General features: G+C 37.8%; 1 protein-coding gene across 1 annotated transcript; it reads left to right on the forward strand.

Moving 5' to 3' along the window:
* Window positions 1-303: 303 nt before the first annotated feature.
* On the forward strand, window positions 304-17,218 carry LOC124268435 (forkhead box protein F1-B-like). Its single transcript, XM_046703395.1, has 2 exons — window positions 304-1,309; window positions 16,130-17,218. The coding sequence occupies exons 1-2, from the start codon at window positions 304-306 to the stop codon at window positions 16,255-16,257; spliced, it is 1,134 nt and encodes a 377-aa protein (XP_046559351.1). The 3' UTR covers window positions 16,258-17,218.
* Window positions 17,219-18,599: the final 1,381 nt, after the last annotated feature.

An 18,599-nucleotide genomic window follows, 5' to 3' on the forward strand; every position in this document is an offset into this window, starting at 1 on the left:
GAGGCACCAATGGCTGAGACTGGCACCGCTTGACTCCGCCCATTCCTGGCTTTGATTTGCTCAGCGCGAGGGATGTGAGTTTCAGGCCTAATTTCCCTGAAATGATGCGTATAAGAGTTGAGTATGTAATGAGGATCACCCATATCGCTGGTCACCTCGTGTTTATCTGCTAGTTCCACGACTCCAGCAATCTTTATCAAGGTAGAGCCTGTCACTGAACTGCCGTGTTGTGATACAGTACACAGTGTGGAGAGACAAATGCAGCAATACGGAGTGGATTGTGAGATTGATAGGAAACCTATTATGGATAATACAGTTATACCTCAAGTCACAGAGCTTGAGAACATGGAGGACTTCGAGGAGAAGCTGGACATGAAGGTGGACAGTAACGTATCGGACAGCGGCGAGGAGACGCCGTCGACGACGTCACACATGCCCGAGTCTCCTTCCTGTCAGAAAAACGCCAAGAAATCAGGTGTTGGGGTGAGGCGATCTGAGAAGCCACCCTACTCGTATATAGCTCTCATTGTAATGGCCATACAAGCAGCGCCAACCAAGAGATGTACACTCAGTGAAATATATCAGTTTCTGCAGCAGAGGTTTCCATTCTTCAGGGGATCATATCAGGGGTGGAAGAACTCTGTCAGACACAATTTGTCTCTCAATGAGTGTTTCATCAAACTGCCTAAAGGTATTGGACGGCCAGGGAAGGGACACTACTGGACAATTGACCCTGCCGCTGAATTCATGTTCGAGGAGGGATCTTTCAGGAGGCGGCCTAGAGGATTCAGGAGGAAATGTCAAGCTTTGAAACCCTTTGGGATGTTAAATGGGATGGGGGCCGCTCCCTCCATGATTCAATCTCACTATGACTTTTTACACTCGCAGAACACTGGCATGTCACCTATGAACATGTCATGCGCGGTCAGCACGTCTCAAGGGTACGTTGACAACAACAACATGATGATGCCAAGCAACAGCATGCAGCAACATGTCAACGCAAGCTGCAGCTTCAACAACAGGTACGCTCAGAGCTGTGCCATGGCAGGCGTCAACGGGGACTATACCCACCTGACCAACCTTCAGAACACCGCCTCGCCCTCTATACCCCCATCCATGTATGACAGGGATCACACCATGCAGCAAACAGCACAGTGGCCTACCACCCAGCGATACCTGAAGCAACAGCCTCTGTCACCTACAGGAAGCACGGGGTCCATGCAGAGTATGTCCCCGCCGTCAAGCAATGACCCCAGTCCCTACGCTGCTATCACAGCCGGGACTGAGCCCGTAGACCTAGCCCTTGCAGGTAAGCCGTTTCTCCTATTGTGTCAATATTTGTAACACATAAGTAGAATGAGTATGGATGCTCTCCAGTATCTACCTATTCTTTCGACCATGGCGGATTTGGCGTATTCTTTGATTTCATTTTATGGTCTTCTTAAATATGCGAAAAACTGTTTAAAAACAAATGAATTTGGAAATCGTTTTTATTTTGATTAGACATAATGAACTATATCAAAATCGCCCATTGATTCATTTAATGCTTACTAAATAAAAAAGAATAGATTCAAGGTTTTGTTATAAAACATTCAACGTGTATGTCTTGTCACCAATCGTATTATGATAATTACTCAAATATTATATTATTAATTATATAATTAAAAACAATTCGGGTATAACGATACGTTTGATTATAAGCTGCAAATGATAGTCAGCAAACATTTAATGTAACCACATATGGCATAATTTAAAACTAAATGTAAAACCATCTCCGAACTGGGAGTTTTCTTGAATCTATTACAGTTTACGACAACAATTTGTCTTTACCGGGAACAGGAACATTTTTTCCTGTTTATCAAGATAACTTAAAACAGTTTAAGTGCGGTCGTTTTTTTCAATAATTAGTCATTACCAGTATGTCAGGCTGGTACTCGGTGCGTTTGTCGGTAATTGAGAAATTCACAAAATTTAGCTTCATTAAAAGTCTCTCAGGTTGATAAGACTGCCGAGGCGTTCACGGCAAGGGGTTCAAGGGGGAGGAGGGGGTGTTATAAGCACGTGTTGTCACGGCAACTGAAATAATACCAGTCACATAACGATTCGGGGATCGTACATGCCAAGGATGGCTACAATCCACAGCAAAGAAAGACAAACTGATTCGGCGCTTTCGCTGTCAGATCTCCTCGGTTTTGTTAGCTCGACTCGTATGTTCCGTATGTACAAGTGTTCCGTATTGTATGGCGACGTCAGAAAACGTGTTGAAAACCACCCAAAAGAAGCTAGGTTGATACTTGAGACCGTCTTGGATGGCTATAAAAAGCGCTGTGAACCTGTCAGAGGACTTCTTGTCGGGATAATGTAACCCTTATACTGAAGATATAACAGTTCAGTCACACCATTATCTCGTATTTCGGGTGACTAGGAGCTTTATTAACAGCCGATTTTCGTGTTTTAAAGGGTTCCACAATCCCGAGAATTAATCACTGCTGTGAATTATAGCCCCGTTTGCACTCCACCCTTGATTCCCACATTTTAGAGCGTCGTGGTTTTCTTATCTTTCATGCCAGGATTTATCTATCATTAGAACCTTGATGGTATCTGTCTTGTGTGAGTTTCTGTCCAACCTTTTCCAACTAGTTTACACGCTTTGCTGACTATATTCTTCAACTATTCAGAGATATGTGAAGATTGTACCTTCTTATGGTATCAATTGTTGACACTGTTCTGTATAATCTGGGAATTAACTTCGAAGACTTTTCGAACTGGTAGGCTGTTTGATATCTGATGATGGAGGGGATATTTAGCAGTAAACAACTACAAGTCCAATGCGTTGTTTATCCTTAACGATTATTCTACATTGATCAATGGTGAACAAGTGATTTGTTATCAGGAAATATATATGTTTTTTTTGTAGTAAACTTATACGTTCTCAGTAGCAAGAAACACTTTGACATTCCGAGTTTTATTGCTGCAGTTATTTTTTATGTTTAGTATGTATATTAACAGTTGCTCTGACTGATACCGTTGTTTTTCATATATATAGCCGGTGTTCCTTTCTGGAAAACCTAGTATCACCACTGATATATGATATATAAACACATGCCCATATTACCGGTTGAATCGTAAAAAAGATTGCTCTTAGCAGATATTTCTTATAATTATAGAAATCGATTTGTGCCTTTTTTTATTTTGAATATGTAATGATCAGCCATCATTCTAATATTGGTAAACACAGAAAATTCGGCACCGACCCATCGAGACACATTTTAGCCAGTGAACATATACGGAAACTACAAGGAATAATAAATATTGGGAAGTCCAATTCCACTTTCAGTCATCAGTCAACTAACCCTAGGCTATGTACGCAAATTGTTACACAATTTTATACATTAAATATCTGTTGTAATTTTTTCAAAGTTATTTTTCAGAAATAGCGTTCCATGCTTGTATCTCATACTATCTGTATCATAAACAGAACGTCATGTTATTTTACACGTTTTATACATGTTCTATAAAGTGATATCCCTTCTAAAATGCTTCTCAATCCCTCGGGAGGAAAAGTTTCAAATCCTCCATATCTTCTTTGTACCCCAGCCTTGCGTCTCCTGCAAGCATCCCCCACATGTCCCGGTATATGTTATAGCCGTAAATATTAGTAATAAGAGTGAGAGGTTACATTTCTCTTACATTTCAGACCAACATGGTTTACAAAACTTCTCCCCCGACAGTTTACAAATTAACGGCGGTAGTTTATTTTCATGCGTGAGGCGGGCTGGGGCAAAGAAGTGATCATTGTTTAGGATTATCTTTCACGGATCGCTTGCATTTATTGTAAATAGGAGAACAGAAATAAACGGTTGAGGTAAAAGCTGTGTGAATCATGTCGGCTGTGAGATGTCGTATATAAATATGCATAAGGAGCTAGAGAACGTTTACATTCTTGGTTATTTAACCATTGCGTGCTTCTTGAAGTAGCGTTAAACAACAATAAACAAGATCTGCTTTCTTTTTATCATCTGTTTTGACTGACTTTCCAAGACAAAATTCTTACATTACATTTGAATTACGATGTTTATTCGCAGTCTTGAAGTAAGTACTTAATAATTATTTCAATGTTACAATAACCACACATAATGGCACTAACAGGTTGCTTGTGTAGATAGTTAATGGATAGATATTTGCCATTTTTGATAGAAATAAAATGAATATTGGATAGAATAGGGTTTGCACAATAAAATCAAATAAAATATACAGAAATACCACACACACACATTTATATACATATACATTTATATATACATTTATATCTTCGTTTATACTTTTTATATTATGACGTTTCTGCGTTCATTTTAAGTTTTGTGTGAAATTTTCATTTTACTTGACGTGGGAAACATTTTCAACAGGTTCAACTTTCTGAAACCAGAATAAAACAGCAGAAGTATTCTGTTCAACTTGTTTCATAATAATGTTGACTTGAAAAAACTCACAGGGCGATTGATCTCAATAACAAACGACGGAGTGGAGAGGAAAAATAGAAGGTATACCCTGCTCACTGCACGCCCATATTGAATGTCTAAGCGGAGTAAGTAAGACAGGGGTATTTTTATACTGGGTGTCGGTGTCTCACGTAACCTGTCGTGTCAAATTAGTTACTGAATCCCTGACACAAACTAGCCCTATTACGAAAACATCCACATTGACGGAGGGAACAGCTTTTCGAAGTTTAAGTCTTTGATGACGAGGCTCAATTAGTCACATCATCCGTCTTGTTTTTAGGGTAAATTCGCAAAAAAGTCTGTAGCAGGAGTTTATTTAAAAGTGGCATGGGAAGACGCAGTTTATACGTCAACCGCAGGAGGTTTTTTGTAGACTGCAAGCATTCCTACCAGACAACGTTGAAAATGTTGTCTTTACCAGTGAAGCGTAAGAAGTAACATTCATGCCGATGCTTGTCGTGATATTAATATAGTTACGGTTCATATTTATGTCGCTCATACCGAAATATTTAGTATTTGCAAATATGTAAAACAATCAGTTTGAATGGTTCGTGCACAGTTTATATGATGACGTCAAAGAAAATTTATCTTCGAGTACCTGGGAGTATATGTACTACCTTGTTCAAAGGTACTAATTGGTATGCCTTGATTGTAAATGTATCTTAGGTAAAGGGACAGCTATTCATAAGAGAAGAGAAGATAAGATATTTATTGCGCAAACGTTCCATGCAGAAACAGTGACAATATTCTATACATAAACAAGATACATAATGAATCAGAGTACTAAAACATATAATAATACAAATGTGTATAATAATGGCCTAAGACAATCTAGAGATCTTCTATATTTGTTTAAAGTTGTACATATGGTAGCATATTATTTCTATACTATTTTATTCATTATTTCTAAACAGGAGGTTAATTCTTTCTGTGGTAGTAAGGCTTTGGAAGTTATTAATTTGAGGACTGAGCATTGATCACAGAGACGGTCTTCCAAAGGTGTAGGTGGTCTTCATATAATTCCAGCTTAAGGTTAAGATATTTGAGACGTGCCAATTGCCAAACGTGCTATATTACAGAGACCAAAACAATAACAAACTAGATTAATTATGCTAAATACAATAAAGAAACCACGTGTATATTTCTTGTTCCACAAATTGAAATTGATTGAATAATTGTAATTACAGTATTGTTCTGTCTACGTATTTACAATAACGTCGAGTTTAAGTTAATAAAATATTGGAATACCATTATCACAAATCGTTTGAACACTTTAACCTGTATCCTTCATCAAAATGTCACACTTTCTTATCATCTTTTGACACTGAACAAATTAAAACGATTGGCGATAATGGGTTAAGATAAGATTAAGTCAAATTTGCCAGTAATAAACACCTCGTTTGTTAATAGACCAGAGACTTCGACAACAAGGGCACATTTAGACTTGCACGATAACAAGAACTTGTAATCGGAGATGATATGGTCAGTTAGCACTGTCCATCTCTCATCGCCTCCTGACAGTAGGACCTTTATCTACGTACTAAGTGTTTTCCCTGACCAGCAGGTGTCCGGTGGCGCCCCACGGCGGCAACATTAGGTTATGTAACTCTTGTTGCTTCAGATTGTGCATACCGCTAATGGCGCTGGTAGTAACATGCCTTGTGACTGAGTACATCGCGTCTCGCTTGCTGGGATAAATTAAAACTTAATTACTTAGGGGTTTTGTCATTCACTGCGAAAGTGATAGGTAACGTCATGGGGAGACGTTGTTCTTGGAAATATTTTCACAACTGGGGTGTGAAGCGTAATTTACATAACACGGGATAATGCAAGTTGTGTTAGTTCATTGTACCGTGTTTATGTAAAGCCAATTTGTAAACAAACAAGAGACAAAGACCTAAAAAATATAATTGTTCTTGGTTTTTTAAAGTTTTCCCGATGCACACAAACTGATACACCTATATCGGGGAGGTTGCTTTTAATAGAGTATATAGAAATCCAGGTTATTCATTGTTGAATTAATATTGTTTTCAAAACCCACGAACCCACATCTGGTCATAAATTCTGACAATAATACCAAAGATCTATATTTCTACTCTTTTACAAAAATGAAAAGATTTAAGGGTAAAATGTTGCGGATAAGGATAAAATACCATAATTTTAACTGCGAGCTTTTCACACAGAAATGACACAACCCCACACTTTGTGCATTAGTGTGAAATAGTCGTTTAGAAAAGGAACACGATTCCGAGACTGGTTTTGTGTTTGGGGCAAAGAAATCGTTTACAATGTTAAAAGAACGGACTTTGTCTATGAACAAAAAGTTGTGTCGACTTGTCTTGGTAGATTAAACCTCGAAGAGAAAATAGCTATATCCTCAGAAAGAGGGATGCTTCCCCTGAGTTTTTTTCCTTATTTTTGTTACAAGTAAAAACGAACGTTTAGCTTCGTTTCTGCGTTAATGCGTTGGGTTGTCTGTTCATATATTTTTGTCTCTTTGGAACTTTCTTCAAATTACTTTCAAAATTGATATCTATTTCAAAATGTTATGCGTGCCTTTTCTATAGCTCTCGTTGACGTGAATAGTTTCCCCTGCTGATGATATTTCTGACAATGTAATGCAGCTGAAATGTGTGTAAATCCTAAGCCAGATTGCACTAACGATAAAATCACCCTCTAAACTATTTCACAGACCAGAGGAGCTTCGCAGGATACTTCCTATTAAAGAATCACTGTTTTCGCAATGAAATGGCCACAAGCATTCTCGTGAGACTAATTTTAAAGTCTTCCAACGACATAGAATGCGTAGAGACCATAGTTGTAAATGTTCTTCATATTTTCTGAACCCGTTCACTTATGTGTCTGTTCCTTACCCGCCAGGCAACAATAACAGCAAATTCCATTCCCAGTTCGTTTTAACAAGATTTTGTGATTTGACGCAACCTGGGCGGTTGGGTGACACTAATGCGAAGCTAATGTTTACCGCGGCAGTAGGGTGTCCGACTACTCGGACGTCGCGGCTATACGGAAAGCATTGTTAGACAAATCTTGTGTATGTCTGTTGTGTCAGGATTCAATGAATAAAAACTGGTGTGAAAAGGATACCTCTGACATGAGGTAACTAAAGTCAGGTGCTACAAAAAGACGGAATGAAAGTTTCCACGCTCCGAAGATGCCTTACGTATCGGTAGACTCTTTGAGGTAAATCGTTAGATGTGTGTCAATTCCTCTGAGAATAAAGACTTTGAAGATTATTCACTACCCATATGAATTTGTAGATGGGTTTTAAAGTACAGTTGGACCGAAATATTAGTGTTCCTGATACTGAAACCATTATATTTTCAGTGTATCTTTGACAGCGAATGTTTAACAACAGGAATATCTGACTGATATAGCTACTGACTCTCTATGGGATTTAACCATGACACATCCACAATAACGGTCATTCATTTGCCTTCAGAATGGAGGCTATTGACTGTTAAAAGTATCTTTATTTAAACAGCAATTTTCAAATTCATGTGGTTCTTACATAGCATAGGAGTATTGTCTGTGTCACAAACTCTCATATAAAAACTCAAATTTAAATCAGCATACATTTCGTATGAATTATGCAAAGGATTGTGTTGTTTTGTTTTAAAAAAATCTTATATTCAATTTAGTTATTTTGATAATAGTAATCCGATATTTGAAATGTTGGCATGGCCGATCTGTATCGTGTTCCACGTTATAAATTTCTCCTTTGCTCTGAGGCAAGGATATTACAATTTAAAATAGTTTTCATCAAACATCTTCAAACATTCATTTTCCCAACTTACAAAAAATGTTTTTGTTGAAATTTTCAAACGTAACTCAAGAGAGGTGTTTCCCGAGCGCATGTTATCGGCATGTAAAATATCCTGGGCGTCAGGGGAAACTTATTTCTCGCATACATGTGCGAACATATTAAAATAATACGTTGTCATAGTTTGTGGGGGCACCTGTTCATCACCACTAATGAAGCTGGTATTTGCAATGACCTTTGCAGTCGGTATGTGATTTCCGATGCAGGACTTTTTTCAATCACTGAACAGACATGGAACAGCTTTCCTCCAACTGTACACATCACGTAACCGCCCATACACCAGCCAAGCTGTCCAACAAATTGGTTTGTATGGGGAACACGACAGCCCGCACTTCCAGCTTATTAAACCATATCGTACCAATTTGCTGCCATGATCCTGCGAATTAAGCTAAACAGTTAATCGCTATCAAATGCCGTGAATAGCGCATGGAACTGTTTTCAATTTAGGCGAGGAAGTATCACGAGCGAAGTCCTAGTCCAATGTGTTGTGATGTAAACCAACCAGGACGGGCACATGGGGCGAGGCAGCGACACTGCTAATAAGGGGTGATGAAGAGGGGAGAGGGATAGCTGTGGGTGATTGACAGGAGGGATCTGGGCACAGACGGGGAAGTGAGGGGACTTAATGAAAACCAAAACTTTCTCGACAGGGTGCGATGGTGTGAAGAGAGACAGAGTGATGAAGAAAGACGAACTGCCGGAGAGCAACACTACATCACACGCTCGTGTCATCTCCACTGTCCAAAATGTCACTTCATTTATTTGTACATGTTTATCAGTTACTTAGTTTGGATTTCTTCAATATCCGGAATCAAAGCTTCATTTCTTCTAGTCAGAAATGTAGATATGCGAAGGAGTTTCCTGTGTATTTACAATATATATTAATTTACACGTTGGGACATGTCATGAACGTTCTTTGTAACAGGAGATCAATGTATGCGTCATACAGCGTCTTTGATAAAACCATCTAATGGATAGTAAATCGGATAAGACATTATCTGATTTCAAAGGTTGACGATACACGCATTCAGTGCGCCTGGTATTTGTAACAATCCGAACATACGTTGTGAAACCTGGGGGACTGTGATGGGGAAGGAAATATATGCATTACTACCAGAGATAGAGGATCAGCATATTTGACGTCACTTCCTTCTCATTATTGGACAACGAATGTTTGAAACTATCAATAAATAACGTTACATTGGCTCATTCGGTTTGTACTAGTGTTTGTAAGTCGGTTGTAAGAACAGATGATTTCAGCTGGTGTTTCATTCCCTGAAGGTGTAAAATCAAAACAATGCAATGTCATCTACAAATCTATGTCGTCGTTAGGAATGGACTTTCTCTAAAGGACTTTCAAAGTGCTCAAAACAATGTAGTAACTTCAGCAATCATTCTTACAGGTATGAAACAATACGTTCATTACTGAACATCAAGAAATTTGATGTTCAACAGCACGATACAAGATACAAGATACAAGATACTAGATATTTATTGCGCAAACGGTCCATGTAGAAACAGTGACAATATTCTATAAACTACGTAAACGAGATACATAATAATTCAGAGTGTAGCTGGTGCGTGGCGATTTCTTGATATTTCCATTTGCATTTTGTCCATTTCGTCCAGTTTTGTCAAATATTCAGCACGATTTCACATAATATGAAAATATTTGTTCACGAGTACTTATCAACGAATATAGTAAATAAGATGTTTCTGGTACAATATATCCAGGTCTTTGTCCGAATCATCAGGAAATATATTTCCTCAAAGAAAGTCAAGTACTTATCTGCCGAAACTGAGTCAATAAGGGCTTCCCATGGACCAGGAGTTTATATGGTTTATGTGTAAATGAGCACCTAACTTAACCACCTTAAAGTTAATGCCTGATGTTGAGTGACAACCCGACAAATGGTAAATATTAAGCACCCAAACCAATTCCACAACCATAAGAAATCTCTGCAATCCATTGTGCGTTACCTGTAAGCATGTGCATATGAATCACTACCCAATGGTGATGATACCAGGTGTTTGCGAAAAGGTGAGCGCGTCCCGCTCGATCTTCTACATCTGTCATAAATACATGCAAAGGCAAGTAAACTGTTCCGTTCAAGTCACCCGATGAAGATATAGAAACTTTCCCCGCAACAGTGACCTAATCTAATACCAGAATATACGCAGTCATTTAAACAAGGATGCAGTTCGAAGTAACTAGCAGTCATTATAAAACCGTCTGTACTATTTCTATATCAGATGTCTCTGTTCGGAGTCCAGATCGCTTGCTTTGGGTTTACTAACTTAGGTGGAAATAATGTCTCAGATTTTCACAGACATGTATATGAAACGTGTTACGTTTGGAACATTCTTGTGGACATAAGTTCGAGAACCATGACAAGTTCGACTGACTGACTGACTGAGTTTGGTTTTACGCCGCTTTTGGCAATATTCCAGCAACATCACGGCGGGGGACACCAGAAATGGGCTTCACACAATGTACCCATGTGGGGATTCGAACCCGGGTCTTCGGCGTGACGAGCCAACACTTTAGCCACTAGGCTACCCCACCGCCCCATGACAAGTTCGAGAGATTCCATGGGTCGTACGATATTGTTTGACGTTCGTTTACTGTTATAATACACCGTGAAGTATTCGAAATTTCGTTTCTAAGCTCGACATGCTTGAGTCATATGTTATCGAGATGATGATATACTGAAGAAAGTTAGGGGCCATTAATATTTTGGGAATATTTTCTTCTCATTTTCTTCAGTATATGAATATAACATTTTGTAATGCAAGTAATTAGGACGAGTGAATAATTGTTTGGTTCTTATCAATAGTTTCTTGTGCCATTAATCTGTCTCTGGTTTCCTGTAAAGTTTTAAATTTACGTTTCTGCCTTGACGTCGTGGTTACGTGTTATCTAGATAGTAACATGTGTTTGTCAATGATACTTCTGCCTTCGACCCAGTCTATCATGTAAAGCATGTGGGAATTAGTCTCACTGGTGAAAAGGAGAAAGTGCAACGATACATGTCAGAATTGTGGTCGATGACAAGTAGACAGTTAGTCGACAATCCTTCCACAATCATATACACAGACCGGCTATTATTCAAGCACATGATAATATACATGGCGTCTTGGCATTTTGTCTGCTGTCAGGCTAGGTATATCTTGAGAAGACGGACCTGATAAACCAATGGCAGGGTTTCACTTGCACCACTTCGCCTTGCGGACAAGTGTTCCGACCAATCTTTTCCGATACAGTGACGGTCTACAAACAAACCTATCTCTTTCCAATCTTCTCTATATCAAGGCTCGCCAGGCCTTTCATCAATTAGAGAAATGCGGGAGAACACTACCCTTTTCTGTGTTCCTACCCGAGTAGAGAAATAATCACCTTAATATTAGATACATTTCTAAGAAGTCCCAAGTGACTCACACAATTCTTGCTCCACCTGCAATAGCAGTCTGTCAATATGAGGTTGCCTTCATCCGTCCAACTGTAACCCAGGACATATATGAATGTCTGTTTCAAATTAATCATGTACCTAAGCTGGCAGCCGTGTGCTTGCCCCCAGATATCAATCTGCTTTTCCTTGAATGCACGTGTAATGGGAATGCGTGGTTCTCGGCAGCTATTCGCACGTGTAAAGCAGGTGAGGTCGACTTTGAACCAAGGCAGTTCCATACAGGTGTGAGACATGTGAAGCGAGTTGGTCTTCTGTGGCCTGCTTTATTGTGACACGCCACACCTCGCTCATATCTGTCGACAAATCTTCAAGTTCATACACATCACTAATATTTTTACTCAAAATCAATTGTTTTAACTAAAGTCCTGTCTTCAGTTGTGTTCCTCTGACATTTGCGTGTCTGTTTAAATGTTGTTGGAGGCGAGCAGCGCAGGACCATAATAAATATATTGATACGCGACCCCTTTGCACTGAGGAACCCGGATGCAAATGAATGAGGTGTGAATGTGTGGAGTCTGTGTAAAGCGCTTTTTTTCGCTTAAAAATTAAAGTAAGAAAACGTAATACTAATCTGTACGCTGTGTCTCACAATACACAAATACGTAACACAATAACGTAAACCATGAACTGGTGATACACATTGGAAGCTCGGGATACATCCATAAAAAATGTTGGACAGCGTAAAACAAATAGTCAAATACGTATTCAGAACTGAAGTGAGTGAGTGAGTGAGTTAATATTTATCATCACATCGGCAATATTTCAGCCATATTGTGACGAGAACAATTAACGATTATATCATAGATCAATAAGTAGAAATTATAATCCTGTTGACGAAGAACAGTAAAAGTACTAGGGTATCACAGATAGTTGTTTAAAACTAGTGATTAAATCTAGAACATTTGAACTAACAATGACAAGACAATGTAAAAACAGGCTATAGATTGCCAACCACTGAATGTAGATCACCATACTAGGGACCATTTGGGACCTGACTTGAAGGTTACTGTGTGTTATTAGATAATTCTGAATAGCGTAAATCTATACTTTCAAATCAATTTCAAACTGAGATCTATATTATAATGATTCAGAGAGACAAATATCCGAAAGGGAGGATGATTACCACCTTCTAATAGTCACTGTCTCTTTACGTTACTCAGCTCCCAGTTTAGCTCCCTACATTTCTCAATGTTTGAGATACAATCGAAAATGCTCTTTGTATGAAGATTTCAATGATCGTCATACGACTCCTGTCCAAAAGTGTTCGTGACAAGGGAAGGATAAGGGAGGATACGTTCGCTTTTTAGCAAACTCCTGGTGATTTTCATAGTAAACACAATTTTATGGTATAGTTGAAATGGATTTTGCTTTTATCACAGACTTCTTATGGTTATGACATAGATTTTGTTGTTTGTAATTTGTAGATGGTTTCATGATTTTCAAGCATGAACATGTACTGACTTGGGTATAAAGCTAACTTAATAAGCCCTGGAATCTTTTCGTTTCATAGTTCTATGTTGTATAGAACCTCTTTGTTTCATTAGAAAATGTGTTATTGTGCTCCCGAACAGTCATAATTGCCTCGGACTCGAACAAACACTACCTAAATATATGACTTTAGGCATAAAACAGCAACAGTGTATAAAACCTCTTTTGTGGCAAGTCCAATGATGTGTTATGGCAGTCACGCCTATTTTTCTTACATTTAATGACTTCATCTGTTGTATAAGCCTGGTGGCGTTTTTAAAGAGAGCTTTCATATTTTCCCTGATTTCTCCAATATTACATGAAGAACAAACGCTTAAAAGGCAAAGCAGATCATTTTATTTCATATATTGGCGGGGTCCCTTCCGTCTCGGCGTGTAGGGGTGCCTCCAGCAGGTTCGTGGCTAGGCACGGAGTGTTTCCCTCTACACTAGGTGGTCCGTGGGTACGGCAACACATGTTTAGCTTGCATACAGCTCACATTGGCAGAGAAATTCTATTCCATCATTTCACTTCTCATGTATACTGAGAGAAGTCCTACCTCTTGCCGTTCACTGTATTTTGCTATGTAGATCAGCGCGGTTTGTTCTGGGCAAATTGACGAGCAAAACAGTCCCCCGTGAAGATAACGAGCGAGCATGTTTGTTCACCATTTGAGAGGACGTGTGTAGATCTCTCTACGATCCCATGCATTTCTGACTAAGTGTGGAGTCCTGCTTGTACAACCATGAAAGCCTTTAAAAACACTGTGTTGAAGGCACGGGAGCTCCCGCACCAGGGGAGACAGATCAACTTTGTTCGGTGTGAAGATGTTCCGATGCTAATGGATGCCAAAACAAAAGGCAACATGTAAGAATGCAGGAAACGACATGGACGAGTAATTTATGATAATTTGCACAATGCGTCGGAATTTACGAAATGATTAACTAGGCCATTTTACGTTTGAAACGATTATTTACCCCAATATACAAAATAATAAAGATAATGTATCCATTCAGAATATTACCTAAGCTCAAACTGGCCATGTGTTCAGCATTCTTCAAAACGATGAAGTTGTAACGACGAAGTAATATAAATTGATGGATACATATCTTTAAGCACAGCTATTCTATGTTAATAAATATAAAATTTGACTGTGGGCATTAATGAAGAGAACATTGTATAATTAGCTGTATTATGCACATCAGGTTAGATGAGGTGTCTTGAAATGGGTTCTAAGTCGTGTTCAAGATTATTGCACCGAAACAGCGACGTATATATGGTGTGTGCTTGTATTTGTGCGGTCTGTAAAGTGTGACTTCTAATTATTATCACTTTAAAGAAGATAATATCGACTTTATACTTGATATATCTGATTCCCTTGGGCGTACAAGGATAAATAATGATCAAAATGCATCATGTCATGACAACATTATGATTAGAACGACTACCTCTGTATAACTTCTAAGGACGGCACATTTATAATATGCTTACCTTTAACATACCATTGGTGAGAAGAAAACAATATCGGAAAGAGTTGATAAGATTTATGCTAATCTTCAAGTGTCATTAATATTAAGTTTACATCACTACAGTTTTTTTCTTAGTGCAGGTAGTAGATTGGCAAATATCCGAACAGCTGAATGTAAAAAGACTGGATTGCGGCGATGAATAAATATTTTAAAACATATGTTAAAAAAACAATCAAACTGAATTTGCATCTAGAATCTAGATGACGCTTTGTCGTATCAATGTATCTGCAGATACTAGAATAAACTAACATTAACAGTGATAACGTTTCTCAGCTTTGTAACATGAGAATTCACACTGGTGTACACTAAAATTTGTTTTGAGTCAATCATCTCCTACACCAGAATAGGTTCCCCTTGTATTAATTCTTAAGCGGAAAAAAAACTGTCTAATGTTCATCGGTCATCAAACCGTATCTGTAACATTTACATTTTAAGTTACATCAAAATGTATATTCAAAGGTAAAACTGCATTTAAACATACGAAATGGATAGATGTACTTTCCAATTTAATATGGATGAACCTTAACTTACCGAAGTGCGAGATACATCCTAATTCTGACTGTTCAAGGAACAACATGTCTCTGTTCTTCGTATGTTTTATATTAATATTTGCATATACAAATACGTGCTTAGTAGCAAGCACCATGCCATACAGCTCTGAAACGCAATAATGTCAAAGTAGTGGAAAAAATCATTAAAAAACACATCTGCCTAAGCAGAATCCACTGTGCAATTCGCACTTATCATGCGTTCTTTTGTAAGAGTTGTAAAAGAAATAACAGAAATAAATATGGAAACATTGTGATTTAAAACGTACTGGACAGAAACCTCTTTTAAATAATGAAATACGTGTATATATAATTCACATATTCGAGTCATAACTAGATTATACTACCAAGATGTGCATGAATTCATGAGTATACTGCATATGTATACTCCGGCCAAATTGTGTACACCGGATTATCGGATTCGTTTGATATTTTGAGATATTCAATTACTATTATTTATAATAATTTTGTTTTCGTACATGTGTTATGAATGAATAAACGAGTCATAATAATTATTCTAAAATATGTGGTTAGACGAGTAGATATTAAAATAACAAAAGATGAACTATATCATGATTAAATAGAAAGAAAACGACTCGTGTAATAGTGAAAACAATTTATATGTTTCAGGAATCCCCTCTGTAGTACACTACACACACTATTGTCTAATCATTGTTGATCCAAAGAGGGGGAGGTTATTCCATATATTTTTATCAAATTATTCATTATTTTCTTTGATATCAGAGCTTCAGTTTGTATTTCTTACTTGTTTCAGGAATGAGACTGCCGTCCCAGTCCTTTCAACAGCCATCATCATGTGACCGGAAGGCCTATTTCCCATACGGAACCGGAAGTATGGCACCAATGCATCCGACGTCGTATTATGAAAAATGCGCAATGTGAGAATCATCTGACAGTAATGGCGGGGACTTGCAATATGTACATAGATCTCGCATATTTATTTGAAATCTCAAGGATTCACGACTAAGCCGTCCATGCCAAATGCTCCACACGACGCTTCCGTCCAACCAGGACACCGACATCTACAACGACCGCGCACTCAGGTATCAGTGCTATGTACACTTCGTGTGCCAAGCCACATTATGACGTCATCGACATTGTTCTCCATCTGATGTCACAGTGTCGTGTAAATACTGATATCTTCTCCATCGTGGACAATTTCATATCACTCGCAGTTGAAGATAAACTGCTAATCTTGAATACACAAATATATGCTAGTTAAGTAGGTCTTCATGCGTCAACATGGGGAAAATGGACTATGCGATGATTTTACAAATACCTTTATGTTTTCATTGATGAGCGTTAATTTGGTGATACTTACTAATTTTAAGCCAAAGGTTCACATGTGCCAAATCGTGTATTAACGTTGTTGCTCAGGTGTTGCCTTAGATTCGTTTTTAACTCCGAGCACTAGAAGAGAATTCCTCGACATTACACCGGATCATAGAAATGTAGATATGTGAATACAACATGTTTATAGATTACTTTATCTGTATTGTTCCTCGTCTGATAATGCTCCTTGACTTGTCAGCACCATACCCGTGGTCGTTGGTTTCAGCAAAGCGCGTCACTTTTGACTTCCATACAACATCAAGCCGACTCGCCGTCATAGGACTGTAATAATGAAATTCAATGCGGCATAAATCCCAACTCACTCACTCACTCAAGTGTTTCACTTTCAGTGAAATGAATCAATGTTGTCATTTTCATCATCAGATGTCATGTTTATAAATACAACGTTATTGTTTGTCATTATTATCTTGAATTATATAAATATATATATATTTTCACATGATATGTAAATTTTGAATTTTGTCACTGAAATTAAAAATATTTTATAATTTTCTTTTCTTAATGTGTCATAATTAATGTGTTCATTTCATAGAAATATCTAATGAATGAGCGTGAGCGTGAAGATGTTTTAAGCAATGATTTCTTCTATGTAAATACTCGCTGACAGATGATTAATGATATGTATATTAATATTATTGTGATCCTGCCCTTTGGGAGATCCCCATCACAAGCCCATTCAAAGGCATGTCGGGTTTATCCCTGAAAAAAATTAATAAGACACAGGGCTCAAGGGTTCCATTTAAAATAGGAAACATGATTCGGATTTTACTTTACACTGTTGGCGTATGAGATGTCGCATGATATTTTAAATCTATTAAACCTGCAATCAGCAAATGTGACTGTGTGTCTGTATGACCAACACGGCGAATCTGGATGTATCTGCATAATGTATTTATACACACAAGTGTCCTACAGATAGTAGATCTGTTAATATCAACAATAACAAGAGTCAATCAGAAACAGACTCGACAGAGTGCTGTAGGGAGTCGTGACCTGTTGCATATGTCACATATGTCACATAACCCGGCTTCTTGAGGACAGACACATGTTATTGAAGTCACGAGTTGTGTTATTTACATTTGCATTCATATTTACACATACACACAATAAGTCGATATATATGTCCCAAGTATATAGTAGTTTGGGGTACTTACATGCCACGTTTAAGCGGCAAAGTTCCGAGTAATGTGATGGTCTGAAAAGTGATAATATTCACACAATCCTGGGCTTCTGTTTACTGGTAATTGTTATTAAAGATGATGTGTCAAATATGATATCAGTAAAAAAAATAAATATATATATCTAACACTAGATAACAGTAGTTCAAATTTTAATAAATAACATACAGAGAACAGAACCTATCGAGCAAACTGAAAAGCAAAACGAGAATGTAAAGATTAATTTATGCTCACATTAATATTGAAAGTGATTTCCTTTTCACTGACCTGTAGCAATTACATCCGGTTTGTTTTGTTAATAATCAGATGGTCACAATCTTAGCCTTTTCCGTTTTTCATTTTCTGTTGACGATATGTTTTCAAATCCCGAGAAAAGTTAATGGAATATATTAAATATATTCAAAAACCGTTCATTTGAATGTCAATGTACTCCACCAAATGCATAGCACGACGTTGTAATATTATGTCGGTATCTTTATCACTATTTATATAATGAAGTCACTGGTAGTGTGAAATTATTATGTTCAAAACGGCAACGCCAGCAACATTGGCAATATAGTTCGAGTACCACTTGCAGACCTACCGAAATGTTATATTCCAAACATACATTCACTACAAAATATACTGATGAGCTAAAGAAAGTATACACCTACAATTCGGATGTGAACAACAATTGGATGTTAGCATTCTTAG

The sequence above is a fragment of the Haliotis rubra genome, unplaced genomic scaffold (assembly GCF_003918875.1).
Source record: "Haliotis rubra isolate DU_JTF1 unplaced genomic scaffold, ASM391887v1 Scf138, whole genome shotgun sequence".
NCBI classification, from domain to species: Eukaryota; Metazoa; Mollusca; class Gastropoda; order Lepetellida; family Haliotidae; genus Haliotis; species Haliotis rubra.